The 18,027-nt window shown below is 38.7% G+C and overlaps 1 protein-coding gene across 1 annotated transcript in view; it reads left to right on the top strand.

The window, feature by feature from the left end:
• LOC150088628 (putative lipid scramblase CLPTM1) overlaps positions 1-18,027 on the top strand; it is a 179,904-nt gene that overhangs the window by 101,248 nt on the left and 60,629 nt on the right. The window contains exon 7 of the mRNA XM_090369595.1: positions 1,443-1,545. Within this exon, the coding sequence (XP_090225721.1) occupies positions 1,443-1,545 (103 nt within the window). The remainder of the gene's footprint in view (positions 1-1,442; positions 1,546-18,027) is intronic.

Here is an 18,027-nt window from a genome sequence, read left to right as displayed (position 1 = left end):
CACTGATTCATACATTTATACACCAATTAAAACAATTATAGGCTCATCGCATAAGCTATTGAACAATTTGCTGTATTGATATCCATTTGGATCAGTGCCATCTCACTTTCAGGGACTGAGTTGTAAATTAGTAAATTTTCAAACAAATACAGGTTGAGAACTCGCGAATTCAGCATCGGACCATTTCATAAATACTTGACCCTGTTACTGAGGTTTCTCATTCTTGAACTACAACTGCAAGAGACAACACCCCTGGAAATTTTCATAGTGAAGGCAATATGAAAATATCATCTCAGTTGGTATGCGTAAGTCTACTGTGTGCAGAGTCATCAAGGAAAGTCACAATGTCAAGCTACATTTGGTTTGCCTGTTACAGGTTATCAGTGATACCCAGTAACAGTAACATTGTCAACCATAACCATCCAAAATAATCTGCACAACAATTTCTAAGTTAGTTTACACAAGAAGATTTACAGTATGTGTTCCATTGGGTTTCCAATATCATACGACCGGAAGAATGTGGACATCATAATTCGACTGGTGAGAAATGGCATTGTGTGTTCATCTCAGATGTGGCCATTTACAATCTATTGTCAGATTCTCACTGCTTTTTTGTGTTACAAAAGAGGAGCCAGAAACAATCCTGTGTATATAAAAGAACACAGTTTGGTGCAAGTGAATTGCTGGGTTGGGGTGGCATTAGGCTCTCATCGTACAGACCTCCACACCATCAGGAACAGGACTCTTACTGCATGCTGGTAAGGAGATGAGATCCTACAGCCCGTAGTACTTTTCTTTTCTGGTTCTGTGCCATAGGTGAAGAATTCCCCCTGATGGATGACAGTGCCCAACCGCATACATCACAGCTGGTTAACAATATATTGGAAGATGAGGTGTTGCCAACATGGATTAGTGTCTGCCTGCTCCCCTGTCCCAAATCCCATCAAGCATGCTAGGGATACCCTAGAAGGATGTATTGCAGTTTGTCCAACAGAACTTAATTAGCCTGGAAACTTCACATACCAAAGTTGGCCGTGTATGTGCCATGGACTGTTACTGCAAGCTTATAGTACTTTTCTTCTGTGTCGTGTTAAAGTCTCAGTTACTTTTCACTCTGGAGTTGCTTTGAACATTTTTTTTTACATGTACTGATTGGAACTTAGCTTTAGCTACATCATGAGGTATGTATATCATAATATTAACATGTAAACACACATCATTTGAATGTGCTGTAATCCTATGATTGTTCTGGTCAGTGTATTCCAGCTTGCACATTATAATGTGGCAGTATCGTATCTGTCAAAACCAATGAATAAATATTTTTTCCAGTAAATATTATGATATGTAGTCTAATATTTTGCAAATTTGGAAATTTTTATTGTAGTTTATTGTATGATCCTTTAATTTATCATGTTTTTCTTTCTTTTATTCCTCTCACTTAGATATAGAATTTGATGCACTATCAGGAGGATATTATCCAATAGTATATGTGAATGATTACTGGAATCTTCTCAGGGATTATCTACCAATTAATGAAACTACAAAGTAAGGTTTTTTTTTTTAATTGGTTCAGTATTATATTAACATGAAAAAAGACTGCAGTTTATAGGGCATTGGATTTTTTTAAAATTGTTTGTAAACAACATGATATTTGCGGGATTTGTTTTTGTACCACATACTTGTTTAATGTTCACAGTTTAAAGTATTTGTGGGTAGCTTCTCCAGAAGCTTGTGTTATGTTTAGTATGTATAACTATAAAATTTGAAAAGGAAAAAAGAAGCAAGAGGGTAAACTCTTGGACAAGGGCCACTGATAGACAGAAAGCACCCAATGACCATAATTGTATTATGCATAGGTAAATTTAGCATTAGCAATGGCCACAAGGTGTAAGAAAGCCTATGGCTTGTGCTACACCAGCAAAAGAGAATAAAATAATAATAAGAAGAAAATTAAAAAAAATAAATATATAGTAAAGAAAAGGAAATAGACAACTTATGTGTTTCTCTCCTCCCATAGAAAACTATCCTGCTGACCTTTGAATTTCCCCAAACTGTCAACCTCTACCACTCTTGTAGGTCACTTATTCCGGTTATTTATAAATCTCTGGCTAAAATAAAACTTCCTGCAATCCAGTCTAAACATCGCCCCCCCCCCATAATTGAATTTATGGCTAGTTCTAGAATCATTTATAACTGAAAATTTCATCCTCATTCATTTTATTATACCCATCAAAGCGTTAAACACCTCAATCAAGTCTCCTCTAAGGTGCCTAGTTTCCAAGTTCTGTAATCCACATATTCGAAGTCTTTTCTCATATGGACACCCTTTTTCCTGATCTCACCAGGTGAGTTACCTGTATTTGGACCCTTCCAAGAAGCTCATTGTCTTTTTTTTTTTTTTTTAGGTGCAGTCTCTATACTTGAACACAGTATTCCAAGTATGGTCTAACCATAGTCTTATATTATGGAATTATGACATCCTTACCTCTACTAACAAATGTTTGATAAATCATCGATAAGACACTGTGGATCTTCCCTGCAACCTGTCTACAATGCTCATGAACTTCATGTCTGACCGTATCATGACATCCAAGTCCCTTTTCTTCACTACTGGCTTTAGTTCAACTCCAAGTGTATAAGTTATTTTGGGGTTACTGTTCCCCAGTGTAGTACCTTTGCTGGATTAAAGCAGAGTTGCAATTTTTCTGACCATCCCTGAAATTTATCTAGGTCACTCTGAAGCTCTGCTTGGTGGTGATCATTAACTACTCTACCAATCTTTACATCATCTGGTCCTTGTGACTGTCACAGACATTCTTTCAGATATGCCAGACAATCTGTACTTGCTACCTGGGAGTCTAAAACGCTGATGGCACTGATATTCGGATGACACTCAAGTCAAGTGGACCCAATTTCGGTGACGTCCGGACGGTTTGTGGCAGCCAAATCCTCTGCTTGCATCTTCACGATGGTGGGACTGTTAGTAATCCTGGGTATAACCCCCATGCACAAGCACACTGTGGGTGACCACCCAGATGTGAACCAACATTAGCAGGGGTCGAGGTGTGGTGCTCACACCACATGGAGGAATGCTGCCCCTCTGTGTTACCAGGCAATACTAGGTGGTAGATGACTCTCATCAACCAGTGCAATACCACCACTTTGCTTATTGGAGGCTTGAAGTGGTGGAACTCATGTTTAGTCTCCAGAGCTAAGTTCCAGTCAACCCTTCCCCATTTCTTACATCATGCAGTATGACTTGATGACCTTTGAGGTTATGATGGACATCATGGCAAGATCCAATCTTCCTTACATTCCGATGCTACAGCTCTAAAATGGTGTTCCTAGGCCGACTGCTAGTTAGTGCACCGGGCTGAACCTATTGGTAAATCTTTAGGAGGCTCTCGAATCAGCTAGCGTATAATCTTGCTACCTCTACTCTGCCTGAGGTAGTGACTGGAGGGAGTCCTACTAGTGTACATTTGGGGGGACATTTTCTAGGCCATGTTATGTCAAGAATTGGGTATATTCTTACCGTGTGTATGCCATATCCAAAACTTTCATTACTTCATACAGCATTTCCCCCCCCCCCCCCAACTTTTTCTTACACCATGAATTGTCTAACTCAGTGGTTCCCAACCGGTGGCTCGTGAACCCCTGTGGGTTCGTACTAAAAATTCTGTAATGGTGTCTAATTAGATTTACATAGGTATATTATTATAAACTACAAAATATAACTAATAATAACCAAAAAACTAAAATAAAATTAAAGAATTGCCAAAGAAAGAAACCACATCTCCCACAAGTCCTTATAATTACTTGAGTATCTTACAGTATAAAACATATGTTTTCCATACTAATTTTTTTTTTTCATTCTCAAGGATCATTGTTATGTATAGGAATTTTTTTTTTTTAGAACCTATAATACTTAGTACTGTGTATGGGTTGAAGGTTGAAAAGATGAAAGAAGATACTTATTGTCTTGCACTTCTGTAAATTATAATTTTCAGGAAATATGTATGAAGGAAGGTTGTTCAAGAAAACAGAAGTTGAATGAATAAATGAGGAAGAAGAAATGTTGGTTCTGTGGGATTGAAATTGGACAGAAAAAGGATGTTGACTGGTTGCGGCACGCGTTCGGACTGCTTTTAAAGAGAGAGCGGAAATTATAGAAGCCAATTCAGAAGAACAGTGCCCATGCAAGTATCTATAGAAAAGGCATGCAACAGAAACAGAAAATGTATGAGACAGAGTGGAGAAACTCTTTTTCAAATGAGACATTAATTAACCTAACTGCCCTCTCTTGAATGGAATCTAGAATCCTGAGAGAGATTCTGGGGGCACCACCCCAGATGTGGGAATAATATTCCATGGTGCACCAAATTTGTGATTTCTACAGACTTACCAACTGTTTGGAAGAGAAATAACACCAAGAGTGAGAGAACCCAGTTTTTTAGATGCAGAGGAAGCAATATTTGTAATATGCTTTATACCAAGAGAGATAAGTCAAGGTAATCCCGAAGATCTTGCCTAGAAATCAGAGCGTAGGAACAGAAGAATCCTTTTTATGAGATATAAAACAGGACTGAATTTTAGAAGGATTGAAATTAAGCTATCTTTGCCCCACTGGAGATCAGTATTTAAGGATTTGGCAGTGGATACTCGCGAAGTCGAAGCTGTTCGAGCAGGCAAGGTTTCTCAAACTGGAAAGGGAATGTAATGTGCTATCATCAGCAAAATTTTTGAATAGGATTTCCATTCAATGGAAGAGGGTCATTAATATACAAGAGGAAAAGAGTGGGAGAAAGAATTGAACCTTGGGGAACACCAGCATTAGTGCAGAAATTAGAAGACAGCTGTCTACCATCACCTGCAGTGAGCGGTCAGAGAGAAAACTGGATACCCAATTACAAAAATAGCTGGCAAATCATAGGATCGAAGTTTATTTAGAAGACTTTTTTGCCAAACACGATCGAAAGCCTTTGAAATGTCAAGAGCAATGGCTTGAGTTTCACCAAACTTTTCCATTGAATTTGTCCATAAATGAGTAACATAAGCCAGAATATCACCAGTGTGAGCGACATTGATGGAATCCATACTGGCATTGTTGATCAGATGAAAGATTTCCAGATAGTTTGAGTTGGCAGTTAATTGATTTTAACATTACTTTAGAAAGAGTAATGGTAAATGCAATGGGACAATTATTTGATGGGAAAGATTTGTCACCCTTTTTTAGGAACTGGCTGGATATGTGCAAATTTCCAAGAAGAAGGAAAAACACCTTTACAATAAAAAGTGAAAAAAATCCTGACACAAAACAGGAGTAAGTTCAGGGGCACAGGTTTTGAGAACAAGTGGAGAAATATCAGGACCTGCAGCTTTCTTACATCAGATTTATCAAAATCCTTCTGACATCCTTTTGACAGAAAACCAGAGGAGGCACTGAATGGAGTGTACCGGAAACAGTTTGAGGTGAGTTTTTTACCAAGAAAAATAGGACACTAGCAGTCAGTTTTATCTTTGACTGATGTGGCAACAGAACCATCTGGTTTTGACAGAGGCAGGAACAGAGATGGGCAAAAATTGCGACCAAGCTTTGCCAAGAGATCAGAATGCTCCACTACCATTTGGACAAGAAGCAAGTTCTACTCTTAGCCTGTTTGAAATGTAGTTTGGACTGATTAATATAACTGCTTTACAAAGTATAAAAATATATTTCAATTTAATTTAATTTAATTAAAATATAATTTTATTATATATTTAATATAGTAATTTTAAATTTAATTTAATGTCATGTTTAATTCTCATCGATTTGTCATACATGTTTTTATATTACCCCATAACCTTGTCAAGCCCCTGGCCATGGCGGGCATATATTGTATCTTTATTGTACAATAAAGATTTCTTCTTCTTAATACTTAATAATAATTTTTATTATTATGCAATGTCGCTTATAAAAACATAGTACTGAAAATATTGTATAATAAAAATTCAGTAATATTATACAACATTATACCCAGGGGCTCACATCTGGTAAGTATGGGCTTGGCACACCCAGGGTCCTGAGCTGGACATCATTCTTCTCTTTCTTGGTGATTCTTTTCTACTTTCTCTTCTCTCTCTCTCTCTCTCTCTCTCTCTCTCTCTCTCTCTCTCTCTCTCTCTCTCTCTCTCTCTCTCTCTCTCTCTCTCTCTCTCTCACACAGGATAACTCAGGAATTTTTTTTTTTTCTGGTGCAGCATGAGCCTCAGGCTTCCTTGCACCATATGGCTAATAATAATTTCAGAAAATATAGGCTTAGTGGTTTGCATTAAAAATATTGTGTTGTGAAAGAGGTTTGTGATAAAAAATATTGTGTTGTGAAAGAGGTTTGTGATAAAAAATATAATGTTGATAGGTGTTCACGAGTCAAGAAAGTTTGGTAACCCCTGTCTAATTAATAGAGTAAGCTTATGTGCGAAAAGATCTAAACCTCCCAAACACTTCCAAGTTCATTTCAAAATATACGTGGTCTCAATCATAATCTCAAAGAGGTTGATTTCCACTTGCAGTCTGCCAAACCCACTGTACTTTTTCTGACAGAATCTCAGTTATCGGTTGATTCAACTGCTGCTCAACTCAGTTGCCCAAATTATTCGCTGTTTGATTCCTTTTGCCTCAAAGGTGGTACTTGTGCATATGTCTGCTCTGATATTCCGTCAGTGTCTGATGGAATATCAGAGATTTTTTGTAATCTCCTCTTTTCGATCTTCTCTGGCTTAAAATCTCTCTGCCTCATTGTGTCAAATTCATCTGTTGTCTCTACCGTTCTCTCAACTCCACTGATTACTTGGAGCTCTGCTCTTTGCAACTTGACTTTCTCCAGTCCAACTTTCCTAACAGTGAGATAATTTTCCTTGGTGATTTTTAACGTTCACAACTCCAGCTGGCTTCCGTTTTCTAGTCACACCGACCCAGCTGGTTGAGATCCTGAGGCTTTTGCAATTACTAATGACCTTGCACAGATTGTTCATTTACCTACAAGAATACCGGACAATCCTAATCATACAGCCAACATGCTTGATCTTTTGCTCAAAACAACCCTTCTAAGTACACGGTTGAAGTGAGAGGTCCTTTAGGCACTTCAGATCATAACTTGGTGATTGTCTCTTCTCCATTAGAGCCTTTATCTTATGGCTATTCACAACTTTGTGTTGTTGGCATTACAAGAATGCAAAATGGATGACCTGTGAGATTTGTTTTCTTCTTTTCCTTGGTCGGACTACTGTTTTAAAACATCTGATGTCAACATTTGCTCAGATTGTGTCAGTGAAATTATTCTTGTAGGAATGGAATCAATTATTCCACACTCCACTTTAAAATCTCGTCCTTTATCTAAACCTTGGTGTTCCAATAAATATGCTAAGGCCGTTCAGGAGAAGAATGTTGCATATTGTAATTGGCTTGTTTCCAATTATTCAGTTTCATTTTCTGCCTACACCAAAGCTCGCAAAAATTGTAAAGCAGTTATTAATCAGTCCAAATTAGATTTTGAACAGGTTAAGAGTATAAATCCTTCTTCTTCCTCTAATGGTAGCCGAGCATTCTGGTCTCTAGCCAAAGCTATTGGCCGCAACTTTTGCCCTTCTCTGCTCCCACCTCTGTCAAAACCAGATGGTTCTGTTGTCACTTCAGCCAAGGATAAATCTGACTTGCTAGAATCCCATTTTTCTTCCAACTCATATATTAATGATCTTGGTAAAACACCTCCCACCATTCCCAACACACTCCATTCAGTGCCTCCTGTCCGTCAAAAGGATGTCAGAAGTTTTTTGATGAATCTTGATGCTAAAAGAGCTCCAGGTTCTGATGGTATTTCTCCACCTGTTCTCAAAACCTGTGCTCCTGAACTTACTCCTGTTCTTTGCTGCTTTTTTCACTTTCTTATTCCAAAGGTGTTTTTCCCTCTTCTTGGAAATTTGCTCATATCCATCCAGTTCCTAAAAAGGGTGACAAATCTGTCCCATTGCAATTATTTCTACTCCTAAAGTATTGGAGAAATCAATTAACCACCAACTCTTAAACTACCAAAACCTTCCGTCTGATCAACGATCACCAGTATGGATTCAGTCAGTGTCGATCCACTGGTGATATTCTGGCTTATGTTACCCATTTATGGACAAATTCAATGGAAAAGTTTGGTGAAACACAAGCAGTTGCTCTTGACATTTCAAAGGCTTTCGATCGTATTTGGCATAAAGGTCTTCTAAACAAGCTTCCATCTTATGATTTGCCAACTGTTTTTTGTAATTTGTAAATGCAGTTTTCTCTCTGATTGCTCACTGAGGGTGTTGGTAGATGGCTCTCTGTCTTAAACTTCTCCACTAATGCTGGTTTCCCCCAAGGTTCAGTTCTTTCTCCCACTCTTTTCCTCCTAATGACCTTCTTCCATTGACTGGAAATCCTATCCATATTTTTGCTGATGATAGCACATTGTATTCCTCTTTCCATTTTGAGAAACCTTGCCCTGCTGAATCAGCATCAACTTCTCGAATATCTGCTACCAATTCCTTAAATGCAGATCTCCAGGTAATTCTCCAGTGGGGCAAAGACAACTTAGTTGATTTCAATTTTTCTAAAACTCAGTTTTGTCTTATATCTTATTTGTAATGTGCTTGTGCCAAGCACATTACAAATATATCTTTCTCTGCAGCTAAAAAACTTGGTTTTCTCTTTAGCTCTCGGCATTACTTTTCTTCCAAACAGCTGTTCACTCTGTACAAATCGCAAATCCGCCCTACCATGGAATATTGTTCCCACATCTGGGGTGGTGCCCGCAAAACCTCTCTCAGGCTTCTAGAATCCATTCAAAATAGGGCAGCAGTTAGGTTAATTAATGACTGCTCTCTAACAGAGTTTCTCCACTCGCTGTCTCATAGACATACTGTTTCTGCTGCATGCCTTTTCTACAGATACTTCCATCTGCACTGTTCTTCTCAATTGGCTTCTATAATTCAAGCTCTCTCTCTTTCAAAACAGTCCATACACTTTCCACCATCATCCATTTACTGTCCAGCTGCAAATTCACCGAACCAGCTTTTCATCTTCCTCGTTTATTTATTCAACTGCTGTTTTCTGGAACAACCTTCCTTCATATGTCTTTCCTGAAAAATACAGTCTACAGAAGTTCGTATAATGTCAACAAATATTTTCTCTTGTCTTCTCAACCTCCAACCAAAGCACGGTACTAAGTACTATAGGTTTTAATACCTCTCGTGTTTGGGGTTTTCATAAAAAAAATCTGCGAATTTAGACATCACTCCTCTATCAATTCATCAATGTAATTTATGAAAATCAAAAACAACAGTGGTTCTAATACTGATCCTTGGAGAACTCCACTTCTTCTTACACCCAATCTAAGGAATAACCATTTATCACAATCCTCTGTTTCCTTCCCTGTAGCCATCTGGCTATCTATCTAAGGATTTTTCATGCGATTCCAACCTGTTAGCATTAGCATTAGCATTAGCATTAGTAGAGGCATACGATGCAAGAAAGCAAGCTTATTCAGCATCAGCCCAAAAAAAAAAAAAAAAAAAAAACCCTCTCCCATTTCACCCCTCCGTTCGTTCGAAATACCTGTCCAGTTGAGCTTTAAATTTGTTTAGGCTATCAACTTCAACAACAAGTGATGGAAGTCGGTTCCACCAACCAACCACCCGCTGGCCAAAGGCAAATTTCCGCACATCTATCCGACATCCGTCCTTCCTCAATTTGAATTTATGCCCTCTGAGGTGATTATTCTGAGAAAGATGAAGAATCCCATTGGCATTGAGCATGCTCAAACCATTCAAGGCCTTATACACCTCTATCAGATCACCTCGCCGGTGCCTAGTCTCCAGACTCTGTAATTTGCAAAACTTAAGCCTTTCTTCGTAAGAGCAACCCTTTGTTCCATTTACTAATCTTGTTGCCCTTCTCTGTACCCGTTCCAGCAGCTCTACATCCTTCTTGAAATGAGGCCTCCAGACCTGTATACAGTACTCAAGATATGGCCTAACCATTGCCTTATACAAGGGAATAATCACCTCCTTATCCCTGCTAGAAAAATTCCTGTATATCATTGACAAGACACCATGAGCTACTCTTGCAGCTCGTCTGCACTGCTCAGAGAACTTCATATCTCCCTGCACAATTACCCCCAGGTCCTTTTCATTCTCCACCACTGTCAGTGTGGTACCGCAGAGTTGATACGTTGCTCTGGGGTTACTGTTTCCCATATGCAGTACTTTACATTTGTCAATGTTAAACTTCATTTGCCACCTCTCAGCCCATCTGTTCAACCTTTCCAGATCCTGTTGCAGCAGCATAGCGTCAGTAGTGTCCTTGACGACCCTGCCAACCTTTGTATCATCTGCAAACTTAGACATTAAACTTGATATCCCATCATCAATATCATTCATAAACACCGAAAACAACAACGGACCCAACACTGAACCTTGAGGAACTCCACTAATAACATTAGTCCACGTTGAGCAGTGTCCATTGATTACCACTCTCTGTCTTCTGCCACTCAACCATCCCCTTATCCATAGCAGCAATTTGCCTCCAATGCCACACTGCTCCAATTTGTGCAGCAGTCTTCCATGTGCAACAGTATCAAAAGCCTTTCTAAGATCCAAATATATAATATCAAAGTTATTCCCTGCATCCAGTTCTTTTGTGACTACATCATAGTATCCAATCAAATTGGTCAGGCAAGACCTGCCCTTAACAAAACCATGCTGCGTCTGAGCTATAACTGAATTCTTGTCTAGATGATCCTGCAGTGCTTCTTTAACCAGTGCCTCCATTAATTTACCTGGAACAGAAGTTAAACTAACAGGTCTATAATTACTTGTGTCAGCCTTTGATCCTCCTTTGTGAATTGGGGTTACATTTGCACATCTCCAGTCTATGGGTACCTCCCCTGAGTCCAAAGAAGCTCTCATAATTATGGCTAGGGGTTTGCATACTTCCTTTGCTGCCTCCTTTAATATAACTGGATAGATCCCATCCACCCCAGGTGCCTTTTTTATGTTTATCCTCAACAATCTCTCCTCCACTTTCCTCTCAGTTATTACAAAATCATCCAGCTCACTGCCAATGTTTACTTTACCTACATCATTCTCCTTCCTGAATAACTCCTCATGCGTGAATGTAGATGCAAAATACTCGTTTAGATTGTTAGCCACCTGAGCAGGATCCTCAACTGTTGAACCATCAATATCCAGTGGACCAATCTGATTCATCCCTTTCCTTCTCGAGTTCAAGTATGTAAAGAACTCTTTTCTGTTTTTCTTTGCATCCTTTGCCAAGGATTTTTCGTAGTCTGCCTTTGCCTGCCTAATCTCCTTTGTGACTTGGTTACAGACCAACTTATATCTATCATAGGCTTCCATGTCACCCATTAATTTATATGTATCCCAGCTTATAAAGTAACTGCTTGTGTGGGACTCAGTCAAATGCATTGCTGAAATTCGAATAAACAATGTTGAAATTATTCTCTAAATCCAGCTCTTTAGTAACCCTGTCAAAAAAGCTAACAAGATTTGTTAAACATGATTTTCCCTTTACAAAACCATGCTGTGACTATCCTTCTGAATTCCATTTCTATCTAAATGATCCTGAATTCCACCCTTGTTCATTGCCTCCATGATTTTCCCTACTACCAAAGTTATACTGACCAGTCGGTAATTTCCCACTTCACTCTTAGAACCGCCCTTGTGTATTGGAGATACGTTGGTACTTTTCCAATCCAGCAGGATCACTCCAGAGTCCAGTGATGCTCTCATAATTAGCCTCAGTAGTTCAATGCACTCGCTCACCACCTCCCTTAGGATTATAAGGTATATGCCATCAACCTCAGGAGCCTTACTGGCTTGTAGGCTCGAAAGTTTTTTCATTGAATAATCATGTGAAATTTCAATATCCCATAATTTCTTTTTGATATAAAGGATTTTTCTTTTTCATATGCAACATCAGCTAGGGTATCTAATACTCTCCCACATCCATTACATAAGATCTGATCTGGTTTGGCCTTCTCTTCTTTGCATTTATATATTTGAAGATTTCCTTATCCCCACTCTTTCCTAGCGATTTCTCATAATCTGCCTTTGCCAGCCTAACCTTTTCTGTGGCACTATTACAGATCACTTTGTAGCTGTTATAGGCTTTAGTACTTTTTATTGCTCTGTAACTTTTCCATGCCATCTTTTTCTGCTCAAGTAATCTGTCAACTTCATTATTCATCTAAGTTGGAATCCTCCTTGTGGAGTATTTTTTTTTTAATGTTATATACGCATTCAAGACTTCTGTGATTAATGTTTTAAAGGTACACTATAAATCAATTCTATTCACTCTCTGTGCGATATCTACCCAGTTAATAGAGCCTGTATAGCACCTTAAGGCATCATAATTTCATTTTCTGAAATTATAACCCATTCCCTTGTTTTATTGCTAACTCTCTCTTCATGGTCCACCATAGAACTCCATGATCACTTCCTGCTACTGGTTCCTGTACATTCAGCCCTATTATGTCATCTGGTTCGTGGGTAATGATGAGGTCTAGAATATTCTTTTCCCTAGTACTTTCTCTGACATGTTAGTACAAATACAAATTGTGTATTTGATTTAAAAATTTGTCCCCCATGTGGAGTTTCCATCTCATATGCTCCAATCAATTAGAGGAAAATTAAAATCACCCATAATAAGACGTTCACACTTACTTGCCCATTCCATTTCCATGTGGAGGCTCTCATCCTAATCTTCACAATCACCAGGCCTGTAGATTAATCCTACTCTTATCATACCTTTTCTTCTAACTATCTCACACCATACAGATTCTGTGCTAGCATGCGAAACATCTAAATCTGGGAAATCTTTTGTTGTGCTCAGGCTGCTTTTGATAAGAATAATGGCCCCATCACCCCTTCTATCTGCTCTATGCTTCCTAAATACATTATACATACCGTACTGAAAGTCATCATCCCTTATCTCTGGGTGGCACTACGTTTCCGTAATTCCTATTATGTCAGCGTTACATGTCCTAAGCAGCAGCAGTTCGTATTCACTCATTTTATTGACGGCACTCCTAATATTACTGTATAAACAATTAGGACTTAGCATTTCTGTTTAGTTAACTACCCCGACATACCCCTTAAAGTTATTTAGGCTCGCTTCCCTAGCATTAGCTACCTGCTTATTTGAAATGTTTCTGCCCTCAGAACATCTTGATAATATGTTCTGTTGCGGTAACAAAGAAGAATTCTTGAGGTATGTGCAAGCTTTACTTTGACTAATATTATCAGATAAACACATCTGTATTACCCTTGTCCTCCCAAACTAGCAGTTTTCCCGAAACTTTAAAGTGTCCTCAATAATACTGGCACCTGTAGGTAAGTAGGTAGAAGGAATCTGTTTACAAAAAGTTTATCCACAAGGCTTTCAGCATAGAATCCCTCCTATCGTGGCTGGGCAGAATTGCAGACACATAGATATTGTGACCTAACTCACAGTATTTCTTCAGCAAGGTCCTATATTTGTCTAACAAATCTTCAGATTGTGTGTGCTTAATATCATTAGTCCCCCACATGAATAATAATATTCTCTTTACCCCTCTTAAAATCTGACAATCTATTCATGACATCATTAATTGTTGCTCCCCGGAAGACATACCCTGGTTCAAGTCCAACTATCCTTATTACAAAAAATATTTCCTGTTTCCCTGACAATGGAATCTCCTAATAGAACTAAGTCCTTTTGAATCAGAGTAGTGTGCACTTGGTTATTCTGTTCTGGGGCCCGAATCAGGAGTGCATCACTTGGTAGGTTACTAGAGTCTTGAGTCCCTGACAAGCTCTCAGTTACATTATTCTCGAGGGCAGGCACCCATTTTTTCAGTGACTCAAATTGTTCTAGCATTGCACAAAATTTTAATTTATGATCGGTACACTCCCTAAAACTGTGACAAAGAAAAGAATTGCTATGTGAGCCATGATTATCCACTAGGTCAACCTTGGAATGCATGCCACAGGTTCTGCAAAGGATAAAATCATGACTCACCTGGAAATCGCCATCGGCTACTTCCGTATGAGTCATGATGCCTTCTGCCGAAGTGTTCTAGGTGGATCTTGTAACAACCATTGTAAAATTTACTAAATATTGATGAAATAACTTTAAAAAAATTATATTTATAATATTATAAAATCAAACCATTACACGGAAAAAAAAAAAAAAAACACATCAAAATAAATTTTACAATATACTAAATAAATTATTTAAAAGCAATATTCAAACCTCTGTATCCTACTCTACTCCACTAATACCCTCTACTTGCTAATTCTTTGTATGTGCGTGTATATATATATTAAATGTAATTTTAAAAAAGTTAGTGGATGAAAAAATTACAGTGGATGAAAAAGTTTCAGTTGATGAAAAATTAACAAGTCAGGTGACAGATGTGCCTAAAAGCGCAAAACAGCATTAAAGGATGCAAAAGTATATACAAGTATGTATGAATAGATATATTGAATAAAGTATGCATAGATTGGAGGTGAAAATTACACTATGTGCCAGTAACTAGAAGGGTGAGGATAGTAGAAAAAGAAGTGGGTAAAGTACTTGCCCGGCAACCCAAAGGTCGCGGGTTCGATTCCCGCCTCGGGCTTGGATCAAAGTACTGCAAAAACCTTGGGAGGTGCAATATGGCCACAGAAGCCGATGCGCCAACAACTATCAAAATCAGAAAAAGAAGTATTGTGTGTGTGTGTGTGTGTGTGTGTGTGTACAGGGTGTTTCAAAAGTGATGATCAATAATTTAAAGGTGAACTGTACAGACTACAATATGCAAAAAAAGCCTAGTAAACATGGGTTCTTAAGTGAATCGTTTTCGAGATATTGCAAATTTCTTGTTGGGATCCACCACTGACAAGTTGAACTGTACAGAGTTGGGATCCACCACTGATTTGTTTGTTTAGGTTAGGTTATGCTCATTCTCTCCCTTTCTCAATGCTCTGAGACATAGCAGGCATACCAGTACTTGTCAAAGGATAGTCAACGTGGAAAGAGGTTACAGCAATGAAGAGTATGCAGAAAGAGGTTACAGCAATGAAGAGTATGCAGACATGCACTTCATGTATGGTAAAACCAATGGCTGTGCACTTGAGGTTGCACGTTTGCACCAAGAAGTATTTCCCTGCCAAAGGCAGCCCAACAGGCACACATTCATCAGGGTACATCAGCGCCTTAGAGAATATGGGTGATTCGCACATGGAGTATGAGCAGGTAGGCCCAGAAGCATAACACCTGATGTTGAGGAAAGGGTGTTAGAAAGAATAGAAAAAAATCCAGGAATTTTGACAAGGAGGGTTGCTCTGCAAGAGCTTGTACTGAGTGATAGCAGTGTGTGTGGCAAATTTTACATCACCAAATACTGTACCCTACCCTACCATATCCAGTGTGTACAAGGTCTAAGCAATACAGACTACACTCCCAGAGTGCTTCCATAGTCAGTGGCCGATCTTAACAGAAAATGTGCATTATCTCAAATGGTTCATTTGTGGCCTGATGTTCACTGACTTTTTTGCTTATTTTAGTTTGTACTTTTCACCTTTAAATTATTGACCATCATTTTTGAAACACCCTGTATATATACGAGGGTGGTTCAATAAAAAATCGCTCTCACCTACTTCCACATATCGCAGAGTCATATTTTGTGTATCATACATAGCGTCATACATATCTCTGTACTAAAGGTGTAAAATTTCAGCCCTGGATTTTATTTGTTTTTCTCTTACAGTGCTGACAAAGTTGAAGCCAGAGCTGTAATCCAGTATCTGTTCTTGAAGGGGAAATCTCTTGAAAAAATCCAAGATGAGATGACTGCTGTATATAAGGATGAACCCCCCCCCATCCTATGGCATTGTGAAGCACTGGCATAGACAGTTTAGGTGTGGTCGGACATCGGTAGAATCTGAGCCCATGCCAGGTCGTCCCCATTCAGCCATTGATGACAGCATGATCAGAAAAGTGGAGTCGTTAATCATGGAAGATTGCCAGATATCTGTGCGTGAATTGTCCCAGGAGGTGAAGATTAGTGTGGGCTCTGTTGAAACAATCCTTCATGACCAACTCATTTACAAAAATTGAGTGCAAAATGGATTCCCTGATTATTGACTGGTTTCCAGAAGGCTGATTGACAACAGAAATCACAAGGGTTGTTATCCCTGTGCCAAAAAAATGAGTAAGACTTTTTCTCTCGTCTAATCACTCAGGATGAAAGTTGGATACACCATTTCAACCCTGAAAGTAAAAAGCAGTCCATGGAATGGCGACATCATGGTCCCCCCCCCCCAAGAAGGCAAGGGTCCCATCATCAGCAGGAAAGGTCTTGCTGACAGTGTTTTGGGATGAGAAAGGTGCAATAATGACTGATTACCTGCTGAAAGGTAGAACAATTACAGGTGCCTATTATGCCAACTTATTCACAAAATTACAGGAGAAAATCAAAACATGTGGGCATGGCATGCTGTCCAAAGGTGTGAGAATGCTTCAAGACAATGCCCTAGTTCACGCTTCTGAAATTGCAACAACACAAGCGGCCACTTGTTGGTATGAAATACTGCCCCATCCAGCCTACTCACCCGATCTTGCATCATCGGACTACTTCTTGTTTCCCTCCCTTGAATCATTTCTTCGGGGGACCCACTTCCCTGACGATGAGACACTCATTTCTGCAACAGAGTCATGGTTCAAAGACCAACCTCACCACTTCTACAAAAACTGTATCTGTAGCCTCATCGATCGATGGGGAAAATGTGTAAATCTGCATGGTGGCTATGTAGAGAAAAACTAAAACTTGTGCAAAGAATCAACAGGCTAGCACCTCTGCAGCCAGGTCAGGACGATTCTCTATTTAACCACCCTCGTGCGTGCGCATATATATATATATGTTTACAAGCAACCCTGGTATAACATGGTACTTTTACAACATGGTTTTGCTCTAACATGATGAATTACGGCAATCCTCGCACAACATGTTACTTAAATAACACAGTTTCGCTCTAACACTGTTAGAGAATTGTGGCAAACCTCACATAACATGACATGGTATTATTGAGCTTTTGTGTAGGGAAATCCCTGCTATTATGTCGGATGTAATTTTTCCATATTCTCATTTTTTTTTGTGAATCCCCTGTATTGATTCACTAGTCGTTATGCAAAAAAAAAAAAAAATAAATAAAATATTGGGAAATCCCCGTATTTTATTTTGTTGGAAAATCCCCGTGTTAGGTTCTGTGTTATTGAATCTGTGCTTGTTGAACTTATGGAAAAATTTAGATTTCAAAGTTTTTTTTACTATTGGATAATGCGCTAGGCCATCCAAAAGATTTAAGTCATCCAAACATTCAAGTAATGTTCCTACCTCCTAGTACAACTTCTTTAATTCAGCCACAAGATCAAGGCATTATATTTACCTTCAAAACTCATTACATCAGAAAATTGCTACAATGGAATTTGAAAAAAATTGATTCCAAATCTAATGAAGTGATGGAGGCATGGAAAAATTTTTCAGTTGTGCACTGTATCGGCTTTGTCATAGCTTTATTGCTCAAAGAAGTATCAACATTAAATGCATGTGGGAAAAATGTATAGTCAGAATCAGTTCATTTGGGAAATATGGTCAGACCAGCAGAAAACGGAATCAGTGTGATAAAAAAAAATTATGATATTCGAGTCACCCGTAAGTGATTACATCTACCCATATATTTATTTTATTTGTAAATTGCTTGTGTTCTCTGGTCGATTTGCCTCTTTTGCTGGATGAAAAAACTTCAGTTTTTGGGGAAGAAAACCTTGAAAAATATACTCCTGAGACCGACTAACTCAGTCACTAAGTGAAAAAAGCCCATTAAAGTTCCTCGCATCATTGATGAGATTGAACCTGGGCCTTTTCCACCTGGTGTAGAACTTGCTAAGTCGGTAGGAGGGGAAGGTTTTGATTATAT

The sequence above is a fragment of the Mastigoproctus giganteus genome, chromosome 3 (genome assembly GCF_048544385.1).
Source record: "Mastigoproctus giganteus isolate SK-2022 chromosome 3, ASM4854438v1, whole genome shotgun sequence".
Lineage (NCBI taxonomy): Eukaryota > Metazoa > Arthropoda > Arachnida > Uropygi > Thelyphonidae > Mastigoproctus > Mastigoproctus giganteus.
This window is presented reverse-complemented; position numbering and strand designations above follow the sequence as displayed.